This window comes from Diplotaxodon limnothrissa, linkage group LG20, assembly GCF_057381915.1.
Source record: "Diplotaxodon limnothrissa isolate DT_005_m linkage group LG20, D_limnothrissa_male_GT1.1, whole genome shotgun sequence".
Lineage (NCBI taxonomy): Eukaryota > Metazoa > Chordata > Actinopteri > Cichliformes > Cichlidae > Diplotaxodon > Diplotaxodon limnothrissa.
The window spans coordinates 33,404,212-33,429,992 of NC_140615.1; the positions used below are offsets into that span (position 1 = coordinate 33,404,212).

At 42.1% G+C, this 25,781-nt stretch overlaps 1 protein-coding gene across 1 annotated transcript in view; it reads right to left on the bottom strand.

The window, feature by feature from the left end:
* The window catches only part of LOC146611299 (arf-GAP with coiled-coil, ANK repeat and PH domain-containing protein 3-like), a 71,135-nt gene that overhangs the window by 36,362 nt on the left and 8,992 nt on the right, over positions 1-25,781 (bottom strand). Inside the window, exon 2 of the mRNA XM_085343771.1 lies at positions 5,812-5,869. Within this exon, the coding sequence (XP_085199897.1) occupies positions 5,812-5,869 (58 nt within the window). The remainder of the gene's footprint in view (positions 1-5,811; positions 5,870-25,781) is intronic.

Consider the following 25,781-nt stretch of genomic DNA (forward strand, 5'->3'; position numbering starts at 1 on the left):
ATATCTTGGATACTTCTCCTCTCAAATGTTGACTGAAATTAGCAAATAGGCCTATAAACAGAGATTTACAGAGATCACAGGAGAGGGCTGTTTTCCTATAAATATCCTATAATAGTTCCAGTATCTATTATTGTAACTTGACTCTCTGCAGTATAACTCAGATCTAAAAAAGTAAAGTTTATTAAACAACTTATGATGGATAAACTGCAAATAAAAACATGCTATTTTCCCTTAAATGCTCGTCTAGCAAACCTCAGATGTGATGAGAAAATCCCTGCTCATGCAGTTGCACATGAATGGGGATGCGACCTGGCCAGCCAGCAAGCAAAATTAGCCTTTTCTGGTCCATCTTTCAGTTTCTTGTAAACCTAGCGAAGCATTTAATCTCAGGTTTTATCATTTACAAATATATGTACAAGTGTCTTTTTATCTATTTGCTTTATTGCTAACCTATAATAATTCAAAGAAGGGATACTGTTTGTTTATTTTATATGAATTTGCTTTTGGTTATGTTAATTTAAGTTTTAAAATTTTAGTTGAATAAAAAAAAAGAAAATTCTGGATTGAAATCTTGGCCTGGTTTTCATATGGTGTTTCCCAATTGCACAACATCGAATGACAGTTTTGCATATGAAGGTGTTGCAATGAAGACCTGCCTCCAGGTATCCATGAAGAAGAGTGTTGATGAGTTTGAGCAGGGTTAGTAGAAAGCCAGTTGACATCTAAAGAGCATATCGAAATTACAACGTTAAAATAAAATCATGGCAGCGGCATCGTGTTTGAGCGGTTAACGCTGTTGCAATACAGAAACATTCCTGGCCCAACCTGCAGGTCAGCTGGGGCCATCTATTGAGTTTGCCTGTGTGGGTTTCCTCCAGGTGATCCTCCCACAGTCCAAAGACTGGATTGCGGGTGTTAAAATTATACTGCATGTCCATGCATGTCTCTTGAATGTAAATAAAGATCGCACTTTCTCCCATGTGTCAACACCTATGTGGTAAATAGAAGTCTGCTTAACATGAGGCTCCGTGTGACCCATCACTGAGGTACGATCCACGCTTAAGGCCAGCGGTTTTTATAACTCAACATCACATGCTCGAGTCACAACACTCAAGCTTTTGTTTCTCTGCGTTTTCAGCTCGTCATCGCACCTGAGCCCCAGACGGGAATGGAGTCATCCAGCTGCATGTGTGCTGTCTATCCATCACCTGTGTTCACATATGGCAGTGTGTGCAGGTGGGCTCCGTATGTCAGCCCCTGACATCAGCTAGCCACCCTGCACGCATGTAAAAGAGCCAATGTTATCCAGGACTGGATAATGGACAGCAGACACCGGCAACTCAGCATGAATGTTTTTGTGCATTTCCAAGAACATTTTCTCTGTCAGCAGGTTTTTTCTGTCTGCTATAACGGCTGCTTTGTTTAGCTTCTGGTTTCATGAGAGGAAAATTAATCTCTTCTTATTTTTCACTCTGTGTTCTAATGCCAGGTTTTCTGCTTTTCAGCACCCGTCTTCTCCAGCAAGACTCATTTCCTCCCAGCTGCTAACCAGACATGAATCTGATGTGGCCTTTTCTTTGGTTTATAAGCAAACTCACCATTAGCCTAGCATTATGACTGAAAACAAGGCTTTACCTATCCTGCTATTAATAATATTAACAAAAAGCTTGCTAAAGCTCACCAGACAGCCAGTCTGCAGCACTCCCCATAGATTTGCAAAGAGATTTGTGTAGAGATAGACTGAACAAAAGTATAAAATTGCTTCCTGGTCTTAAAAAAAAGAAGGGGGGACTAAAAGTCCCTTAAACTTGCATCTCCCAAAGGTCTTTAAAAGCCAGAAGGGGATAACTTCAGAGCCATCAGCTCTCTTACTCTGTGCCCTCTTTAAATGCTTTCCTGATGACTCTAGGTGCATAATCACTACTTTCAAATCATACTGAAGTCTATTTTGCAAATTCTGATTATGATGGAGTCAGAAAGGAGGATTTTGTTCAGTTTCACAGTCAGCTCCACCCCTTAGTGCAGCAGAAACAGGTGAACACCTCATCACAAACCAATGGGAGGCGGTAGCTGAGTCCATCTTTCATGCGGTCTATGAGTCCCACACAGGCCTAGAAACCAGTCATTGTGTAGTCTCCAATAAGCTAGTGAGTGGTTGCTGGCTAGGTGTAACTGTTCACAAAGACAGTGCCACATCAAAAATCTCCTTGAGATTGATTTGCTGCAGTCACCCGTAATTTGCCATCAACTCACAGAACAGGAGTAAAAACTATAACACAAACCACAAACAGATATTGGTCACCATCAAAGCAAAAGCTGTGCCTTAGTCCTGCAAGCCAACCATTCAAAACAAGCTGGTTGCAGAGTTGTAGGGTTTCAAGGCAGGTCTGCAATGTAAACTACAGGTGACCTCAACAATCCCAAGGTTTTCCATGCAGCACCGTATACTTCTTTGCAACTAATCTGACCCAGTGACTGCCAGCAATGTCCAGTACTCACTTCTCAATCAGTAAGGAATTACACACTTTTCTGTCCTCTTGTGCAGCGGTCCCCAACCTTTTTTGCGCCACGGACCAGTTTAATGTCAGACGATATTTTCACGGACCGGCCTTTCAGGTGTCGCGGATAAATACAACAAAATAAAATGATATGACCAAGACAAAAGCTGTGGTATTTTGTAAATATAATAATAAATGCAAATTCACTGTGTAATTGTGTAACTTTTTTTAGCAGCATCCTCCTGAAATGGGCCAAAAACACTGAGAGTAACATCCTCCTCTCTGCCCCTTAACTCATTCACTGCCATTGACGTCTATAGACGTCAATTGAAAAACTTACGTTGACTGCCATTGACGTCTATAGACGTCAATGGCAGTCAACGTAAGTTGAACTGAAGCCCACCAGCAGTAAAAGTAGACCTGCAAGGAGGTGCAGGGTTTGCGCACGTAAGGGATTGCGCAGTGAGACAAAAATGTGGTGCAAGTCTTGTTGTGTTTCACTGCCAGCCATTTGAAAATGGCTGGCAGTGAATGAGTTAATACTCTCTGGTAGCTATGGTATGGTAACGCGTAAATATTTATTTCAAAATAAGACACACAACGACAACACGGAAAAAGAGCCAGGGAAACCGAGTTAACGATTGAAAACCCTGAAAACTATAAATTTCACACCCAAGCCTCAACTTTCGGTACGAAAGGACTCACGGACCGGTTTTTTCAAGTAACAAGTAAAGTAAGGGATTACTATTGCAAAAAAGTAATCCGATTACTGTAACTTTCCTGTTAGCACGCTGCGTTACTGTGTTACTAAACCGCGATTTTGTTTGTGAGAGTGTCTCATGACAATGACGTACGAGCGCGTGACGTCCGTGGCAGCAACAGACGTGTGCAGATCAACATGGATAATATGGAGCGTGGGAGAGAGTATGACCATGCAGCGTTTAATGCTTGGAAGTACTGACATTACTTTGAGTTTGATTCTGTAAAAAGTGACAAAACATTAGCATCTGTGAGTGTAAGTACAAAAACATATTTTATTTTATATGCTGGAATATGCAGAAAATATGTTTAAATGTTAAACAAACCTTTTTCTACCTATATTACCCAAATCTTATCAGCTAATATTTATGTAAATATTTAGATTCACGTAAGAAGTTAGCTTTTTATGCAATTTATTATTTACCATTTTACTATGCAGTCTTATACAACTGATGATCAAATTTCATGTAAGCCTCTTTAGAGTATGTTGATGGTTAAATGCATCTTTGTGAAGACCCTGGTAGATGAATATTAAAAATGACAGGAATGCCTGTGGTCTGGTATATGAACTAACAATGGAGGTTCCCAACAATGATGGCAGTAAAAGAACAGCCTGATTAGCGCTGGCTCTTTCTGACACATGCAAGTCAGAGTCAGGGTCAGGGTTAGGTTGAGAACAGCACCAGATGGACCTGTGACAGGAGCATTACAGCTGGAACATCTGGATGCCTTATTACAGGGAAACTGCACGCTCTGAAAGCCATGCAGTCTGATGTTTTCTGTAATCCCCATCTTGCACTGCTGCCACGTCACGTTTCAGCAAACCTGAGCTGAACTCTTCAACTGGGCCGAGCAACAATACCCCGTCCATTATGCTAGCAATGTTAGCACTAAGGGATTAGGCACTACACAGTGATATAATCCTGTGTGTAATAGGCAGGCCGTGGCTAAGGTCTGCCGCAACTCAATATAGTGTGACAAAATGGGGAAAGAGACCAAAATTCCTCTTTTTCAGCCATTAGTTCTGCAGTATTTCTACCAATCAGGGCTGCAGTCAGTGTATGTTTGCAAGGATTCCCTCATTAATAATTAAAAACATAAAACATGGGATAGGCTTCTTTGGCACACTAGGTGGGCTTCTCCAAATGTTTCTAATTTACAACAGAGTTTGGTTTTTTAAAGGGGAAAAAAAGATGATTTTATACTTCTGCAAATGTGCAAACTGAGATATTTCTGCTAAAAATATAGTTGAGATGCTCTCATGGAGAGAGGTGCATGCACGGCTGTGTAACTCTGTGGATGGCAGCAGTGTAAAAGATTGCTTTGCTTCACTTTTAAACTATCCGAACACGCAGTTCTGATAGTTCAGATTTTAACATAAATATTAACAAAATATTGACTTTTAAGTATAAAAATTCTCCTTGTAAGAAAAAAAGAGAAAAACAGAAAATAACTTGTTTTTTTAATCTTCCTAAATATATGACTGGCATCATTTTAGGGGTCTGATTACAAGCGCTAAAGGCGATCGTGGCTCAAAGAGTTGGCAGTTCGTCTTGTAACCGGAAGGTTGCCGGTTCGAGCCCCGGCTCGGACAGTCTCGGTCGTTGTGTCCCTGGGGAAGACGCTTCACCTACCGCCTACTGGTGATGGCCAGAGGGGCCGATGGCGCGATATGGCAGCCTCGCTTCTGTCAGTCTGCCCCAGGGCAGCTGTGGCTACAACTGCAGCTTGCCTCCACCAGTGTGTGAATGAGTATTGGAATTGCAAGGTGCTTTGAGGGCCCCGAAAAGCGCTATATAAATGCAATCTATCATATATATATATATATATATATATATATATATATATATATAAAAATAAATAAAAGAAACTGTCTTTACAAAGTCTTTCAGAAAAATCTGCAATAGAGATTTCTAATTTAAGAGTTTCAGATCACCTTTTTGATTGAATTTTAAGGGAAAAAAAATCACAATCTTTAAGACTGGACGATTTAGCTGAAAAAATGTTGCAAGTGAACGTTTAGTATCAGCAATCTTACAGCTTGCCACACTGACACTTAATGCAATGACCTCATTATGTTTGCTTTTCTAAAAAAAAAAAAAAAAACACACACACACCAAAAAACGTTGGTGCCCCTAAGCTTCATAAAACCGGACTGGCTTCTTTAAGGCGGCAGGTCTTGTGCCTTCAGGTGTGCTCGGGGCTGAGTTTCTGTTTCATTTATTCTGAACACGTTTTTGAAAAAGCTATTGAAACTTGGCCTGGTTTCCGTTTACTGCTTATAGAGCAAGAAAAACAAAGCAAGTACTGACAGCGTGGACTGGGAAAACTGAAAACATTATAGAACGCTTACTTTGTTTATCCAATATTGTTTTCAGTCTTTCATTCGCAATAACTTCTTTATGGAAAGAAGCAAAGGCAAGACACAAGTAGAAGTAAAAAGAAAGCCCACAGACATAAATATTAAGACAATTTGCACTACATTTTTCCCTTTCACAACATCTTACAGCATCATCTTTGTATGTTAACTAGTTAACTAGAAGAACCGTCTTACCTTATCTAGTTTTGCCTCGATCTCCACCACCTCTGTTTCTACCTCATCAATATTCGCCCTGAAAAATAAAAGCAGGAAAAATCCATTATTATACGTGTGGTAATGTGTAACAAATTGAATTATGTTAACTTATTGGAAAACAGTTGATCTGCAATAGTCTTATTATTCCCCACATTCCCAGAAATGAAACAGAGTTTTGCGGAGCCAGGCGAGACTCCGGGTGTGTTTTTAATGAGCGAGACGCCATCCTGGGAGCAGCTCAGCTCTGTCAAAACAAAGTGATAGACATGGTCTCTCCGCAGCGAGGGGAACATAGCTGTCTGGCTCATCACACAACCCCCAGTCCACCTACTCACTGTCAACACTGAAACCGCACCCAGCCGCATCTGGAGCTCCCCTCTCCACCCTTGAGAGACGTGTGATTTACACCCAGAGGCAGCATGACACAGGCCTTATGAACACCACTCAGAGGCTCCTCCGCATGCTGAGGTCATGTCAGAGTATGTGCGCTGCAAGCACGTCTACGTTCACCGCCCTTATGTGCCGCTCATCTGTTACGGTATGTGCTTCCTGTTGCTGATGGTTTAAATATGATCTACAGCCAGCTTCTTCATGTAGTCACATTTTCCAATTTTTAGCGTGAACCCCAGGGATGGAAATGTTGGTCAGTCGGTCAGACTGGATCTCTTGTTCCAGGCAACACAAATATCCAAGCAGCTGTACAGTTATCTATGAGGCCTAGAGCACACACACTGTTAAAACTTGGCTTTACCGCCAAATACCAGCAGAACTAATTACACCCAAATTCTGTGTTTGCAGATGGCTGAGCACAGCTGATTTGTCCTGTTTGGGATTTCAAATCTGGGAGAACTGGCTCATCCAGTGCTAGTGTGCAATTTGGAAGTGCTGTGTGTTGAAGTCTTCCTTCACTGTTTAATGATAAGGACTTGTTGGATGCCTGGTTGCTCAATTTAACCACCTTTACAAGCAAATGTGCATTACTGCTCACCCCTAAAGACTCAAAATCGTTTGTTGCTTTAATGCACGTTGAGCCAAAATGAAAAAAGGGAGTGACGTTTTGGAATTATCCAGTGGAGTTAAAACGCACAAGGTTAGTCTACCCAAGCGCAAGCATGTCTGCCATCTTGAGCCGCCCGTCAGAAATCTAATGTGTTCATAGTTGATGTGAATATCTACAGACTTAGAGGGAAAGCAGTAAACAACAGGTGTTGTTTGCATGGCAAATTTGTATAGCAAGGTCGATTAATCCGCTTGAACAAGCTCATGGGACGGAGGATGGCACATGTTCTCCAACCCCCACAGCTTCTACTCCCTTAATATGGAACCGAGAGGATTGGGGGAGAGAAATGCTCCAGAGAGGAAATGTCTGTCAAAAGCTCTAACTCGTGCAGAATGGAAACATGCATTACCTAAATAATCAATACCATATTATTCCACATGTGGACACGTGCTGTTGTAACCTCAACTGATCTCCTGCTGAACGGCTCTGAGCCCAACCACGCCCAGGGATTATCTGCCAGTGAGCGAAACTGTTTTCATTGCTGATGTCATTTTAGAAGCTGCTCTTTTTAAAAAATGTGATAGTGCAGCGCTTAGCAGGCGCTCGCTTTTCAAAAGGCTAGTTCTCCTCATGTGTTCATGGCTCCAGCAGTTCTTGGGACTGATTTTAATGTCATGTTTTATTTGCAAATGTCCACAGAAGAGTTTAGATGCTTAGGGTGGGTTTTTTTTTATAATAATCGACTACTTGTGAGTTATTAAGAAACGAGATAAGGTTAAAAATAGATAGCAGCTGTTCTAGCAGACTTGCTGCCCTAAAAAAAGTAGTTAACTTCTCAGGGTGATTGGTGAGGTGGATCGTGAGGTGTATTGTATTTTGGGCCATGTCTGCTGCGGTAAAGCAACAGATGAACCTGAAGGAGAAGCTTTTGATTTACCAATCCATCATGTTGTAACCCTCAACTATGGTCATGTGCTCTCAGAAGTAACCAATCTCATTATTTTGGAGTAACCAAAACAATGAGGCTGTTGTGAGAAAGGGTGCTTGTGGGAAATGTGATTATGTACTCATGCTTTCATTTTTTCATTGTAGGTAGAGAGGATTAGAAAGCTATGCTTAAACTTGGGTGATTTTGTTTAGAGTGCTGAAGTGGGGAAGACCGCAGGCAGGACAGTTGAAGGGGGGGTACAATGGGCGGGACACCAAACCCATAAGACTGTGTTGACTTCCAGTTGTGAGCCAGACCTCGCTAGACGTAGTGGGGGTAGGTTAGTTAGCTAGGTCTCCGGATCCATCTGTATTTTATTTATTTTAAGCGCAAATAAAGACGTCTGATTTTGGAAGTAAAAGTTTCCGCCTGATCGCTACCATCAAAAAGAATCCGTGAAATCGGCGTACTTCAACACTGTGAATATAAGGGTCTCTGTTTCTTCGAGTCTAAAGGAATCCCAATCAGGGGAAGACCAGAGCTCGCTGAAAAGATTGTATGTTTCATTTTGTCCAAGATTCAAGATTGATGAAGGATGGGTGGATGGATGTTCAGATGATCCTTCATGTGGTGAGAGTAGAAGCTGTGGTTATCAAGGTCGACCACTGGGCTTAGGCCAACCCTTCAAACCAGCTTATTTTTCATTATGGCTTTATCTGCTACTCATTATTTAAATCCACTAACTGATTATTGGATAAAATACAGAAAAATACTGGGGAAAAAAATGCCTACCACAAAATTTACAATGGGACATCTGAACTGTTTGATGAGATAAACCAAAGAAGATTTACTTCTGCTCAATTTAAGTTTTCTTCTTCTCTTCACGACATACAAGGCGAGTTCAGGATCAAAAATGGGTCGGAAAATTAAAACCAACGTGCCATTTATTTATATCCTACTGCTGTCACTAGTTCTGTGTCTACAGTTTAAAACTAAATGTCAAAACTGAAAATTAAAAGCTGAAAATACCTTCTGCTGGCTCACCTGCAGTACCATGATAGTCCCCACACTTTTGGAAATCACAGGTTAGTCAATGTAATGTTTGTAGGTTTTGTCTAATAAATAGAAATCTGTGATGTTTAGCCCTGCCTGACGGGGGGTCAACTTAGGCCAGGCTTTCAAAACGCTGGCAAAAACCCTGATCATGGAAAATGAAAACCTCAGAATGTTTGGCATGATAACAAATGACTGAAACTAACCAAGTGTTTCAGTTCCAGTCTGTTGGGCAAAGTGGAAAAATCCTCTCAAAACATCGTGTACACAAACACAAAAGATGCCACAAACATTAAACCTCAGTTACGCTGGTCTAACAACACCATAATGTGAACAATGTGTGTCTTGCAGTGATGGACGAGTTTCGGGTACAGCGTGGTGACACCCCAGCTAGCCGTCCCAGATGTGCAGAGACCGGCTCGTAGGACAGCTGCTCCCTCCAAGCTGTATCCCCCCCCACTCCCCTTTTTTTCTGAATGCACACGCCTCCTATAATACATGCAGATGGAGCCTCGGGCCTGTAGCCACGGTAACCGTCTCTTAAGTGGGCCGCAGAAGTCCCTGATGTGCTTGTGAGCTGACCCTCATTCACACCAAGAGGAGCGGGGAAGCCAAATAGTGCCTTACGCGACTCATTACAGGGCTGGAGCGACAAGAGACCACCTCCATTAAAACCTCATCGGGAGCCCATTAAACAGCAGTACATCCAGATGTGGTTCACACAGATGCCACCAATCAACTCACGTAAACACGGCGCTCCTTAATGGCTGATTAAGACCCAACAGCAACACCCACAGTACATTTAAAACACGCCGTCTAAAACATTCATCCGACATGAAGCCGTGTAGTTAAGCCACGGTGTAAAAACATAATAAACACAGAGATTGTGCTGAGCAAGCTGCAGGTCTGGTGGTTTCTGGCTGGTGGCGTGCTGACTGGGCATCCAGGGGAGAGGCTGAGGTGCCTTTTACTGGCCCAAAGTCACAGAACACCTCTGTTTCTCGTTAATTCGAGAACCACTGCACGTCTTAACCAGTTCCACCTGATGCTAAACGGAGATCTTTTGAAATTCTGGAAGGTAAATAAGTGTGATGTCCATGCTGGCCAGCTATTTTGTGGTTTAAAGTATCTTCTCAGGGAAAATGTTTTCAGTTCAGACAGCAGTGGTGGAAAATTTTAGTCACATCCTTCACTTAAACCAGGTTATTTTTGTGTCCACCTTTGGGTTCTGAGGTTAAGATGTCAGTTCAGCTGGTCTCTAACTATGTCTTAGTCGTGTACCGAGGTTATTTGGAGCTTTTTATCTCAAGAACAGCTGCTGCAGCAGCTTAAGAGCAGAGACCGTGATCCAAAACAGGAAAACAATAAGCTGAAATGCTAATGCAAGAGCTGCAGATTGAAGCGATAATTCTCTTTACAACAACCTTTCTCTCTAATCATATTCCACTGAAAACATTACATAAACATTACAGTGAAATAACATGTTTGTTACAAGTAAATGAAAGGAAACAGTCAGATTAGTAACATGTACATCACAATCATTCTAGACCTCAGCTGTCAAACGTGTGGTTTGGGGACCAGAACCAATCCACCAGACGTTCCAATTCAGCCCACTGAAAATTACAGGAAAGTTTAATTGGTAAAGATGTGTGAATCCCTCACCAAAGGCAAAACAGACACACAGGACACCGAGCGAAACAACACAAACACAACCTGTTTGAACAGGTGAGTTTTAAGCTGCTCTTTATAGGCTGTCACAGAGTCACAGGTGCAAAGAGAGAGTGGGAAGCTGTTCCGAAGTTTGGAAGTTAAAATTTGGAAGTCCCAATCACCCTCAGTTACACAGAATCACAGGAAGGCTCTTATCCAGGGATCCGAGAACCTGGTTTGGAGAAAAGTGGGAACCAAGATTTTAAACTGAAATCTACATCCAACAGGAAGCCAGTGCAAAAGTTTCAAAAATAGGGTGATATGTAAAGATTTATGGCAGTAAGTTAGTCAGTTTACCTGTGATGATTGTTTACTGTTGCTATGACAATCACAACAGCAAAAACATCCATCAAAATGTCAGGAACGCCTGCCATCAAGCATTGAATGAACATCAGTGTGAATCCTGACTTACTGTTACAAGCCTGGACATTTAAACATTTAGACAACCTAATCCACAAATCACCACATCCCAACAGCTCCTCTCACGAGTGGTGGGTCCCCAGCAGGATGGACTCATTTGAAATGAGTCCTGCCAACCACCACGTGTCTCAGCTGGCTTCGAAACACCTATTTGCACTTGTAATATGAATAATATGCAGGATCTTAACCTGTCAAGTATTCAGTATAAAAAGTCCTCAAATAAATGTGAGAGAAAATGTATTTTTACAGGTTTGCAGTAACACAACAAAGGAATGGAGATGAAGGAATACCTTCAGCGTTAGTTAAAATGTATTGTTTTGGCTGCAGTGTGTGAAGCTGTGTGTGATGCTGATGAGCATTCATATCAGAGAGGGTTGTGTTTTGGAGGGAGACACTGAGGCAGAGCCACCTGGTGGTCTGGGCGGACAGCAAGCAGGTGGGATGCTAAAGAGACTGCAAACACTGGGTGCATGTAATGACCCCTAAAATTCAACCAGACCGACAAGCGTCTTCCAGCTGGGGCAAAACCTGCGGCTAAACCTCCAGACAGCAAGCCCACTGGGAGGATGAATTAGCCACTGAGTGATGAAGCAGTGTCAGCACACAGCTGTGCAATAGACCCACTGTTATCTTTGAGTGATCATCAACAATCAGCACACTCTTCAGCATGTCCGCATCATCATTCAAACCCCAGTGAAGCGCGGAGGAAAGGTGGGGTCGGATGAAGGAGTGGAAACGAGGGACTGGAGACGGCACGAGCGTATCTGTAAGTCTGTCTGAAGGCGCGGTGATGGAGCACTTTCTGTCTGGAGAAACTGCATTTTGTCACAATATTGATTGCTTTAGTGCCCTAATTGAGGCTGGACTGCATGGCTGAATGGTTGATTATTGGAGGAGGGAGGGTGAGTGTACTCAGCATACCCCCTTCAGCTACAACTTAGGTTATTTTTAGCTGCATGGCTCCTAATGCCCTCTGCCCCCCCCCCCCCCCCCCCCCCCCCTCTTGCTCTTCCAGACCACTCACTGCGTGAGCTAAAAGCAAGATCACAGAGTCACCCCTGGCTATGCCATGCTGACCATTAAATATAAATCTACACAGTCCATTTTCAGAGCTCTAACTCAAAAATAACTTCCCCTGAGAGATGACTGGCAGGACTTTCAAACTGTGGATTTCTCCCAATGCTGGAGCACTGAGTGTCCTCTACTGCAGCCTTTCTAAAAACCAAAAACACTAGAGCTAGAGATAATAAGATGTTCTGTTCTGCAAATGATAGCTTTTCCTTTTTAAAATTGATTATTTTTAATGTGATGTTATTTCAGTTTTTAAAGACTGCTTTGCAAAAATAATGCATTAGTTGGAGGCGGCGATGGATGGCAAGACGATGGTCAGACACCAGGTTTTTTGGTGTCAGTTTCTAGTATTTAATTTGTATTTTATCTATTTAGCAGATCTGAATCTGTGCAATGCATCAATACAGTCGCTTCAAACTAAGATGACAAAAACCAGGTGGTTTTCATAAGGGCTCGCCACAGAAGGTACCTCCATATGTTTGATTTAGCAGATGTTTCGCATCGGATGCCCTTCCCACCCCAATGGGATGTGTCTCCTCCCATAATAAAACCAAGGGATCTTTCGCTTGTTAGGCCATATTACCAAGAGTCAAAGTTGTAAAATGGAAGTCCACAAACTAATCAGTGATGTCATGGTGATTAAACCTATCATTTGTTTACAATTACTGAACTAAACTGACAAGTACACATACATGACCACAGGCAAAGTTCTGTCTGAACATTTTCTCCTTCTCATGAATCACCATGTTGGAAGAATGCTACATTTTTTCCCGTGATATGTTATTTGAGTTGGGACTATTATTGCTGTGTGACACATAAAGCTGAGGAGGAATAGAAGCAGCCAATGAGTAAGTCGGGGTAAGCAAGCGACCTACAACTACAACCAATGATGCATTCACCAACCAAAATCCTGTGACCTCCGTAGAGATTTTTGTATTCATACAGTTGGTGTCACATTTATTTCATCTTTTACCAAGACTTGTGCTTTTCTACGGTCTGCAGTAACCCAATCATTTACGGTGCAGAGGGAGTTCAGATGTTTGCAGTAAAACCCTTCCCAACATATGTTCAAAGCCCTGACTATTGTTTCATAAGCCTTGCCTTTATTTTCCACTTGAAAGCTTAGATGTGTCACTCATACTTAAACTGAACGGCTTTCTGTTCTCCGACAGCTCAGCTCAAATTTCTGCCACAGACTGTGCTGACTGCGTCGCCGCATTAAACCCCCAAACCCTCTTCAGGAACACACATCTGTGCTAATGGCTTCGCAAAAGTGACGTGTCTGCTGCAGCGATAATGACTCATTTATGCTTCAATTGCAGCATCGCTGAAAGTAGAGATTTAGTTACATGTACTGGATGTGTGAGCTGTCACTGGGTTAACGTGGATGTATCCAGATAGGAGCACGTTCAGGGCATACTCTGCAAGTGAAGGGAAGCGTTCACCCCCACCACCAAATATCTGTTTTATAGCCAAATAGCTGAGTGGCAACCATTCACCAACTCTGGCAGACAGACTGCCCTCCAAGCCCACCCACTCATTTAGTGGGTTAATACAGAGATCACCAAACGATTTCAAGTCTCTGATCTTTGCCTCTGTGTATGGAAACTCGCTGGTGTCAAGTTCAGGGAAGGCACGGACCATTAAAATGCAATTAATCAATAAAACAATAATAACAAATGGACTATGTTAGTCAGCTCAAGATCAAAACTGATATCAGATCCAAATATTGAATCCCCAGCTTCAGTGCATGTTCTTTTATTAATTATATTGAGTTTCATTCTTTGAAAACTTTGTTTCTACTCTTCACTGTCAAAAAAGATGTTAACAGTGGGCGTTGGAATTAAGGATGTTGGTGTTTCTTTAGTTAAAAAGACCAGTATAAACATTAGACATTGTTGACATTAAGCAGATTTTAATTTAGTGAGTGTGAGCTACTACTTTTGTTTTATTCTATTATTTCACTGCTGTAAAAGCCAAATTCCTCTGCAGGTATCACATTTTTAAGTTCTGAAGGTGAAGATAAGTATTTTGCTCCAGGGGACACCTGAACTAACAGATCCAGCGGGATAAGCTTCAGGATGCTGGTTATTTGGGATCGCAGGGGCTCAGTGAAGCCCAAAGAAAGGCAGACTGAGTTAAAGCTGCTCTGTGAGTGTCAGAGCCTCTCATATGATCGTCTATCATCCGTTCCTCCCTTATGACTTCACTGTAAAGAATTCACCAGAGCCAAAACTCTGATAAGATGTCAGGAACTTATCGCACTGTATGCATGTGGAGCCCAGCTGAGCTCACTGCTAATAGGCCGCCATCAGATCTCCGCTGAGACCACTGAGAGACGTCTGGCCCAGAAACAAAGGCCAGGAGAAGCAAAAGAGAAAGGTGAAGAGATAGGGAGGATATCTGGACTGCACACGACCTCTCCAAAACCAACACCTGATGTTTTTTCTAGCCAAGTGGGATAGAGTCTGGCTGCGTGTTAAGCGCTCCACCTCAGATGACCAGTCTGCCTGCTGTGGCTGAACTTTTGCTCGTCTGCTCCCTCCACCATCACCACCACTTCCTCCTCCTTTTCCTCTGTCTCTGCCAGACCCATGCCAGCTCTCCCTCATTCGTGCTTGCATTGGCTGTGTGATACTCCTCCGAACACCACAGACCACAGCACATAAATCCTGAGGGAAGCAGCACGAAGCTTGAAGCTTCTCCTCAGAAAGAGATGGAAAGGCACAGCGAAAAATATTCAGCGTAGAAAGAAACTAAAGAAGATTCAAACAGAAGCATTAACGACTTTTTGAATGCCAACAGTAATACCACAGGGACTCATTTATACTAGCATTTGCATTTTTTTTTTTTATATAAGACCATCTCACTGTCAGAAACTATAAATATTCACTGTTTCTTTAATATTTTTTTTAATTCTGAAATGGCAATTACATCTTCATTTGGTCCCTCTGACTCCACAGGAAAAACCACAGGTAATTAAAAAGGTTCACAAAAAAGCAAATTCAACTTTTATTGCTGGTTTTTGATCCAGCTGTGGTTAGAGACGGCCATCCATCATAATTTACTCTCCAAGTCTTGGTGAGCGATCTCGTCTACAGTGATGATATAAAAGATAGATGATCCACACACAGTCTAATGGTCTCACAGCTCGGAACACATACACACTTTTTCTTTTAAAACATACAACTTAATACCACTTTACCCGACTTACATGATATCTATTCACTTCTATCTGCAAGCCTGCCAACATATGTGGACTATCTGCAAATCTGTATTAAAACTGTCTATTTTACAATGTTACATTTTTTTAAAAAGTGAAAAATATTATGTAAAACCATAAAACTGAGGTATTAGTGTTTATGTGTTTTTCCCATATCTATTTGTATTCAGTGTGTTAGCTCCTCCGGTCTTTATTTTTGGTGAAATCTGATTTAAATCATCCTCTCTTTAGTATCATAATGGTTATTTTTAGACTTCAAAAATGTCTCTACAAGGCCTTAGAAGGTTTCATACAACTTTTACACTTCTGACAGTGGCTAAACTGGCTTCATCTGCAAAATTACTGGAAAAACAAGACTGCAAGAACAAAAACGCCAACACATAAGCCAATCAAACTTTGCAAGCTGTGCACGACAGATTCTGATTTTTTATGCTCTCTCTCTCTTCCGTTAGTCTGTTATGTCCTGCTGGACCTTGAAGAATGCGTGCATATTTTCAGAGCTTCCCTTGGTGAGAGACTTGAGCTCTGATGCTGTCCATCGGCCAGCTGATCACAGGCAGCAAAGCGACAACGCAAACAGGCAGGGAAACACAGAGCAGGGGATAAAATTCCCACATAATCTGAGCAGATGAATCCCATCTTCTCAATGCTGCACGACAACAGAGAGACTCTTCAGCAGAAACATTCAAATCAAGCAACACTCCTGCAGCCAAGTGTTGCATTTATATCCTGCCAAAATGAAGGATGAAAATCAGTATGTATCTCATAACAAAGCATGAGATAAAATAAGAGGACTAGTTCGGCGTTTTAGGATTTTTTTTTTCCTGCTGATCTTGCAAAGCTTTAGATTTTTTTTAAAGCCTAGTCGTTTTGAAAGCTGTGTCTTTCCTTTGTTCCCTGGTTTCTCCTCTATTTTAACACTCTCAAGTTTCTCTTTACTCACTCCAGTCACTGCATACAATTATAACCATCTACCAATGTAACCTGGCCACCCAAAGCCTGATTAAGTGGACGGGTCTTCACATATACATGCTAGTTTGACCATGAAAGAATTATTTTGCTGTCTTAGCTACTGCTTCATCACTTCACCTCCTCTACCTGCAAAGACAGAGTAAAGTGAGACTTTATAGAACAGAAACTATACAGTTTTATCTTTAAATTCTAATATTTCAATTCCACTACTGTATAAATAGAACCCAAGCCTTTTTATTGCAGCTCAAGAGGTAGAGCAGGTTATCTACTAATCAGAAGGTTGCTGGTTCAATCCCTGCCTGCTCCAGTCTGCATGCTTTGGGCAAGATACTAAACCCTGAATTGCTCCCAATATGTTCATCACAGTGTGAATGTTAGATATAAAGCACTTAGGCTGAAAAAGCATACAGCGGGGAAAATAAGTATTTGACACATCAGCATTTTTATCAGTAAGGGGATTTCCAAGTGGACTATTGACACAACATTTCCACCAGATGTTGCCATCAAGCCAAATATTGACGTCATACAAACAAATCAGAACATATAAGTATACAAGTTAAACCACAATAAATAAAGTGAAATGACACAGGGAATAAGTATTGAATACATGGAGATAACAAGGGGCAAAATGACATAGAAAGCCAGGAGATCACCTGAAATCTGTCAGTATTGATAGAGAAATCCTGTCCCCTATCAGTACTAATTGATATCAGCTGCTTTAGTCCTAATTGATGGCCTATAAAGGCTCCTCATTACCCAGAAGGCACACAGGAAAGACTTCATGATGGGTAAAAGCAAAGAACTCTCTCAAGATCTTCGTAATCTTATCGTTGAAAAGCATTTTGATGGGAATGGTTATAGGTGCATTTCCAGAATGCTGAATGTTCCTGTGAGCACTGTGGGGGCCATTATCCGGAAATGGAAAGTGCATCAGTTCACCATAAACCTGCCACGATCAGGTGCTCCACGCAAGATCCCTGTCCGAGGAGTCCAAAGAATAATCAGGAGGGTTCTCCAAGAGCCAAGAACCACTCGGACAGAACTTCAGGAAGACCTTGCATCAGCAGGTACTGTTGTTTCAAAGAAAACTATAAGCAATGCACTGAACCGCCATGGCATCCATGCACGCTCACCACGCAAGACTCCATTGCTGAACAAAAAGCATGTCAAGGCTCGGTTAAACTTTGCGCAACAGCATTTGGAGAAGCCTGTGGATTATTGGACGACTATAGTATGGTCAGATGAAAGCAAAATTGAACTTTTTGGCAGTCATTCTACACACCATGTTTGGAGAAGACATGGCACTGCTCACCACCCCAAGAACACCATACCAACAGTCAAGTTTGGGGGTGGAAGCATCATGGTTTGGGGCTGCTTTTCAGCAAGGGGTACTGGCAGACTTCATATTATTGAAGGCAGGATGAATGGAGAGATGTACCGGGACATTCTGGATAAAAATCTGCTGCCATCTACCAGGAAGCTAAAAATGAAAAGAGGGTGGACATTTCAGCAAGACAATGATCCCAAACACAAGGCCAAGGAAACAATGAAGTGGTTTCAAAGAAAGAAAATCAAGTTGCTTGAATGGCCCAGTCAATCACCTGACCTAAATCCCATAGAAAATCTATGGAGAGAACTGAAGATTAAAGTTCATAAAAGAGGCCCAAGGAACCTTCAAGATTTAAAGACCGTTTGTGTGGAAGAATGGGCCAGAATCACTCCTGAGCAATGCAGACGACTGGTCTATCCATACAAGAGGCGTCTAGAAGCTGTAATCACCAACAAAGGCTTTTCTACAAAGTATTGAATAAAGTGTGTTCAATACTTATTCCCTGTGTCATTTCACTTTATTTATTATGGTTTAACTTGTATACTTATATGTTCTGATTTGATTGTATGACTTCAATATTTGGCTTGATGGCAACATCTGGTGGAAATGTTGTGTCAATAGTCCACTTGGAAATCCCCTTACTGATAAAAATGCTGATGTGTCAAATACTTATTTTCCCCGCTGTATATGCATATATATATATATATTATAGATTATCATGATTATGAATAGTTTCTTCCAGTAATTAGCCACAATCATGCAGCCCTGCTCTACATAATTAAAATAGATCAACCGATTTCAAACTTGTTATTAAATCATCAGATACTTGCAGACCATGAACCACCTCCTGTTAACAGTTGAAGAAAAGTCAAGAGATCACTAACGTCAGTACAAGTCGTCCTCTGGGAACCACAAACGTCCGTTTAATATTTCATGGCAATCAAGCCAACAGATGTTAAGATATTTCAGTGGACCAGCTGTTAACCAATTACACTTCCAGTATAACTATATAACAGGCGATTTTTTAACATTTGAATGTAACACTTGCTCAGAAAGAGCTGCACCTTATTCACACTTAAGAGTAAGCACTGACTGCCAAACCCCGACCCCGCCGTGACCTCTGAGCAGCTGCCCTCGGCCCTCTTCTGCAGCACAGAGGGACTCAAAGACAAGAGCAGGGCTCGTCTGCCAAAGAATCGGGAACGTCACGGCATATCTCCTCCGTTTGCTTCACAGCTGCGCAGAAAAAACAGCTGAGGTAGCCTTTCCCGCTCTTTCTGAAATCACGCTCGCTCAAATTCGTAACCGTCTGCTTGAACACATCCGCGAGGACGCCGTGCCGACACACTCCTAACAAAGACATCTACACATTTTGGACTAAAGGAAAAAAACATGTTAAAGGCAGTCAGAATAATTACCACATGATAAAAGGCTCTTTCATGTACAAAATATGCAAATATGTCAAGTACAGCTGCCTCGCTCTCATTGAAGTCATCCTCTGAGATTCTTCTAATAAGGAAAATAACGTTTCCATTTATAACTCGTCTGGCTCGCGGACTTGCGCCAAAGAGAAATGGCAAAACATCTGGATTATCTAATTTTAGCTTCTTCTCAGACAGATTAATGTTAGGGTACACAAACCTGAGTTATTAGCTGGATTTCAGGGCTGAAGACTTGCATCAAGAGTGTGTAAAAGCACAGCCCCGAAATCCACAATTATAACCCTGAAAGTCTCTCTCCTGTTACATCGGAGTTGGATCCGTGATGGTTTTCTTTCCCGTGTCAGCCTTTCCACTAATATTTCAAAGCTTTAACTGCAGGTCAGCTTTGGAACAGACGTCTCCTGCACAATATCTCCTTTCATTCTGCAGTCAGACAGCTGGATGGATTTCAGCACTGAAGACAGTCAGGAGAGAGTGTCTAAAAGCAACATCACATCTCCATCATACATCTGACTGTGGATCTCTCGCTTTTGCCTTTACGAAAAACATATTTTCAGAGACTCCTGATCTATTTGGATAACCTGAAGGGAAGCAGTCAGATACCACGTGTGTTCACTGGTACTGCTGAGTAAGCTCAGATTATTTCCAAATACATGAGCAATAAGGAGGCTCTTGAACCTACCAGCAGCTCCAGAATCAATTTCTCTGATCAGGGCTTGGGCTTGTATATAAAGCTGATGACTGTACAAGAAAGTGAAGCCAAACTAGGCCCAGTGTTTCTCTCAAACAGACTGGACGAGTGTATTTTGTGACTCATTTTAGCATTTCTTTCACCTGGCTTTTATTCTGAAATTTGATGGCTAACAAACTAGTTCCAGAGTTTTTATAGTTTGGCATTTTTAAATAAGTATAGTTTTACTGTTAGTTTTAGTCTCCTCAGTTAATATTAATATATAACTAAAATATTTTATGATATCTAATACCCCCCGGCTAGCTCCAGCTCTTCCTATCTCATGTTTCCCCACAAACTGGCTGGACACGTAGCTAATGTTGTGCTCATGAATGTCATTGGGTTGCTGTCCAGAAAGTCTATCGCCCTGCAAACGGCGCTTCTCTAACGTCGCTGACAGCGGTTCTTGTTCTGTGAGCTAGAACGCCGCCCAAACCAGAACCTTCAGCAGGTGAAGAGCAGCTCAGAGAGACTTAAGTGAACTAGGACTACTGCCTGCAGTTGCAAGTTACTTGCTGTGGGAGTTGTGTATTAAACCTACACAACTGGCAAAAAGCAATGCCAGCATTTATACTTACGTACGTATTGCTTTACAGTTTTGCAGACAAAACATTTGTTGGCAGTGGAAAGTGTCTGCCCCACCCAATGTCAAACAAATCCACTTAAAAAAAAAATCAAAGATGTTTATAACTACAGAAAGTAGTTCAATTTAGCTGAAAGAAAAGAACAAAACAAATAATATATATATTATACTGTAAGGTGCTTAATAAAGGATAAACCATCTGTATCATTTTCAAACCACATGAAGAAAATACAAAAGAAATGTATAAACCACCATAAAAACTAAAATTAGTCTTTACACACTGTACGACACATCACACCTTTAAGGCTCTTAAAAACCTCTGGAGCTTTGAGGTTAGAAACCCATTAGCTTCCTAATAATATCCCTAGTCTTTAGGGATATTATCTGAAGTCACTGAAGCGTATAAACACAACAACAGACTCAGAGAGGAAGAGAAGATGAGGTCCATCTACAAATGTAACCACCAATTTCAGCGTCCGGTATTTACAGTCGATTTGGAAGCAGACATGTTTCGAACTTCCCGCTGACAGCGCTGTTCTTGGAGAAGGGAGACAATGAACGGGAACGGAGCCAGCGAGTCCCGCGTGACCTTGACTTGTTGCAGGTCGGTGGTGAAGCTATTCTAGGGATTTCATAAACAATACGCTCCCACTTTGCTCGTAATACATGAGCGCACAACAATGCAGGTTTCACTCTCAGCGCTGTAATGGATAAAACACAAGTGTGAGAGCAAAACCACCGCTGCGCGCCGACGACCAGCGCAGTGTGATGCAACAGCCTGCGAACACACTTCAGCAAATGTCACAAAGAAATTAACACACCACATTATCTTTCTGTTCTTCTGACGCTGTGGTCTAGTGATCCCAAAATGGGAAAAAAATTAAATGTGAACAGTTAATTATTCATTCATAAGGATGAAACTACAGGACAGAAGGAAGCTGTAATAACCTTAAAATATTTAGCCTCCAGTTTTTAGCTTAATCTGGCAATTGCAACGCTACAGTCTACCTTTTATGAAAGTTCACACCCATGGCCATATTCAAACTATAAAGATTTCGGTCTCTGGTTAAATATCACCATCACTTTAAAATCCCATGTAGAACACATATCACAAAAATTGAAGACATACATTGGAGTTTTGCTGCTCACCACAGTGGATCATCTGCATGTCTAGCATCCTCCCCTGCCACACCCACCCTCACCATGTCCTCCTTCATTACATCCGTGAATCTTTTCTGTTTTTCCTCTTTTCCAACCAGCTGGAAACCTGGTTGGAAATGGTCGGTTTAATTCTAGACTGAACTGGTGGAAACACTCTGATCAGCTGCTAAATCAACTGACCTCTTCTTTGAATGGATGCCAACATCACTTTCTTGTATTCACCTGAAACCTTGCTGCGTTGAAGATTAAGTTGACTGCAGGTTTAAAAGTGTCACCACTGCACAATTAGAAAAAAGTGGCTGCAATTAGCTTTTTAACAAGCTAATTGCTTGTTAAAAAGTTTAGCCACCATGCACAATGCAGCGCCTGCTCCATACATCCCCCTTCAGCTCTGAGGGTGGGAAGGGGGTCATACAATTAGGCCACCACAGCCCAAGGGGGAAATGGCAACAGTCACGTAGGGGGAAATGTGACACAGATTAACCCTTTCAGTAGAACTCCACCCCTATTTCAGGAGCTGGCCTACAAGTTCTTCCTGTGCATCATAAAGGGGAAATGGACAGCCTCGGATTGAGTGTTTATTATTACATAGGAGGCAAGAGGATATGTGTGACGTCACAAGAGTATTGTACAACCGTCTGGGAAGGAGGGACAGGCCAAAAAAAGGTCAGGATACGTGAGGTCTGGGATGGCGGCGTAGGTTTATACTAACTCAGGGTGGTCCGAGATGACTGCAACACACAAAAATGTCAATGAAGATATTTGGGATGCAGGAGACTAAAGAAAGTCAACACACACACACGCACACACACACACTGAGAGGCCTGAGTTGTGAGAAACGTCCTGGACAATGTTCCATTGAAGGGAGGAAGACAATAAAGCCTACAGATGTGCTGCTTCTCTCAGCCTTTTTCTAGGCAGCATACCAGGCTGTCGGAGTAAAATACCAGCACAGAATAGCTCACAGAAAGCCAAACCTACAGTGCAACACCCTGACATTTTGGTGAAATAGCTGAAATCCCCCTAGTGAAAATCCCTACACAGGCGTGATGTGTCCGGCTGTGACAGGGCTGAGCTGGGAGTCTTCCCAGCATTTTTGTGGGTTAAACATGCAGCTTGGCTTCCACTAGAAAGACATACCAGACGTGTGAAGCATTCAGCTCCTTCCTGTCTAGAAGCTTGAGAGATGGTGCTTACAGAAACAGCAGCTTCGACACGGCTTATGCTCACATCCTTTTCAGGCTGCACAGACTTTAACTGGGCTGTCTGATGTCTTAGTTTTAATCCAGAAATCCACAAAAAAAAGAATTAGCTTATTGACAGACAGTCAAAGATAACAGGAGAGCTGTCACTTCCTGCGAGGTTTCCCCCAGGTGTTTCCTATGCACCGTGTCAGCAACATGCCCCTTACGTCACTCTGGACCCTCTTAACCTAACCCTGCCCATGAACCTGAAAGTTGAGGTGACCGTCAGCGGTGATTTAACCAGACCATGACACTGCCAGCAAGGAAGCATAGACAAAGGCAGGCAGGGTACAGGGTTTGTTCTGCTATTCAGATGTGAAAAAGTCACACAGACCCGCAATCCAACAGCAATTCAGCGAAGTGCAGCGTGGTGGGACAGTTGTCTGCGCTCAGTTAACAATGCAGAAACAAGGCACTGAATACAGCCCCCCAGAGAATCGCAGCATTGCCAGCTCTGCCAGACTCAGAGCGACGAAAGAAAAGAGCAGAATTACACAGTTTTGTGAGAAAACGAGGAGAGAAAAAAATGAAGCCGAGTCACGGCTCATTGGCCTCTTCGGCAAACTCAACTCTCAGAGGTGAGCCGCAAACAAGCATGGAAAACAGTGAGAAAACAATGAAAAATGAGTAAAGTGGAATGCAAAATACTGACTGCGCTGTTGGTTTAGCAAAGGTCAGTGAAATAATGTGACAGTTGGTGGTTTAGTGACTGGAGATTAGGTGGGTAATACAACAAATTCTGCAACAGAGTCGGGTTAGTAGGTCGTCTGACGCCAGTAAATGTGACAGGAGTCAGAGAAAAAGCACAACTTTTAAACATTTCTACACTTTTCTTCATTATCAAAGCTAAACCAGTGATAGCGGTCAGTACATTAATGCCGATGGCAGGAAAACAGAGACCATGATTAGAGATGAGCTGAAAAGAAAGGATTGAGTATTAAAGTCAATTTTTAAGCTGTGCATCTGCAAGCTGCTTTGCAACCCACCACTGCCCCAGCTCCTATTTCATGATATATGTGATTTAGGCTACGTCTACACTAATCTGGTCGTCTAAAAACGCTCCGCATCCACACTATCATTTTCAATCGTTTCCGAACAGTTGTTCATCCACACTGAAACGACTGAAAACGCTTGCGTTGCTGTATTGCACATGCGTGAAACGTAAGACGATTCGACCTGTCTCATTTCTGTCTGCCGTTTATTTACTTTCCAGCTCTTTGAAACTTTGTTTTTTAAATGGACTAACAATGAGGTGGAGTGTTGCTGCAAGTAACACAAAAGTACAAAGTTGCAAAAGCGAGTGAGAATTAAAGAATTTGAAGAAAAGCTATCTGGAGCATGTACAAACTGATATTAATCTTTAACAATAATTGCAGGTTAGTCAACCAGAAAATGAACCAACTGATCTACACAAAGCCAAAAAAAATTACAAATCCTCACTTTAAGGATTTGAGAGTGTGTTTCTTCAGTCACAGCAGTTTTGTTGGAGTGCAAAAAGGAAAACTCCGTCTTCTCCTTTTGCTCCTCGGTGGACTTTTAAGTTTTATTACTGCTGGAAGATATTTAAGAGATTTACGTTGTGAATCAGAGCTAGGTGTCATAACCGAAGACTCAGCAACATCCTCACACACATCGTCTCCCCAGCGTTTTGCCCTTTATGCTGAACCTGCTTTCAATATTTCAGCAAACTGACGTACTTCCTGAACCGTCCCCAGACCCTGTTCTGGTCCAGGCGTGACCAGAAGTCTACCCCCGCACACATGGGAAGGCAAGGGAGGACGGAAAGGGAAGAAAAGGGGAGAGTATGAGGCAGGGAGTGAGAGGGATGGAGCAAATCAAAAACAGATGCTTGTACACGTGTGATTCAGCATTGCAAATCTGAGCCGAGTCGAAGCCCAGCGAATTCCTCCTGCGTCTACTTTTCACACTGTCGGGGTAACAGCTTCGTATTTTCGTTGGATGTGCAGTCACTTTTCATTCCTTGGGTAGCGACAAACAGCCACAGCTGCACTGTGAAATTCCCACTACAGTCGATAACATTATCCTATGTAGCTGTGAGCTGATGTTCACACACCTGGAAGCCACCCAGCCAGGGAGGCTTTCCATGCAGCCCGGTCATCAGGGGAGCCATTATAGAGACATGACATTAAACAGAGAAAGCTCTCCAGTCACATCTTTCTATCTGTCCTATTAAACCTCAGTTAAAATCTCTGTGAAGCTTATTTTATGTGTAAAGAATTCAGTGATAAAAAATCCCTAATATGGGTTATCATGTCTGCTTTCTGTGAGTCTGCTGACAAATGACGCAGAGCCATAAGCTCACAGCCAAACCCAGAGGACAGCTCCTCACATGCTGCTGCTTTCCACTGGAGGGCAAGTTTAAAAAAAAAAAAAATAGCATATCAAAAACACAGCTGACGCACGACAGGCCACAAGATCGAAGCAGGTCAACCGCCACACGCTGAGGACATTAGGTATTTCTGATTGTCTGTCATTAAGAGATCAATTTTGGATGGCAAAGCAGATTTTTATCATCCAAACCTTTTGTCATTTTTCTGTATTGCCCAATCATGAGCGAAGGCATTAAAAAAAAAAAGAATACCAAGAAAAAAATCCATGATGTAAAATATTTTTATGCTTTTTACACCCCGTTTCAGTAAAACTGACACAGCATTTCAAAAAAAGATCAATCATGGTCAAACATGGTGGTGGCAGTGTAATGTCTGGGGTTGCTTTGCTGCGTGAGGATATGAACAACTCGTCATAATTGATGGAACCAGAAAATCCTGAAGGAGAATGACGGGACATCCATTCGTCCAAGTTCACCTCTGAATGGCTCAATACAAAATCAAGGTTTTTAAGTGGCCCAATCACTGCAAAGTTCAGAAGGAAATTAGATTCAAATGCTTTGCCGGACTTTAAACAAGTTGTTTCTGCTTAAAAACCCTCAAATGTCGCAAGACTAAACAACTCTGCAAAGAACACTGGGCCAAAATTTCTCAACAGTGTTGTGAAAAACTCTTTGCCAGTTATCTCAAACACTTGATTACAGTTCTTGCTGCCAAGGGTGACACAACCAGTA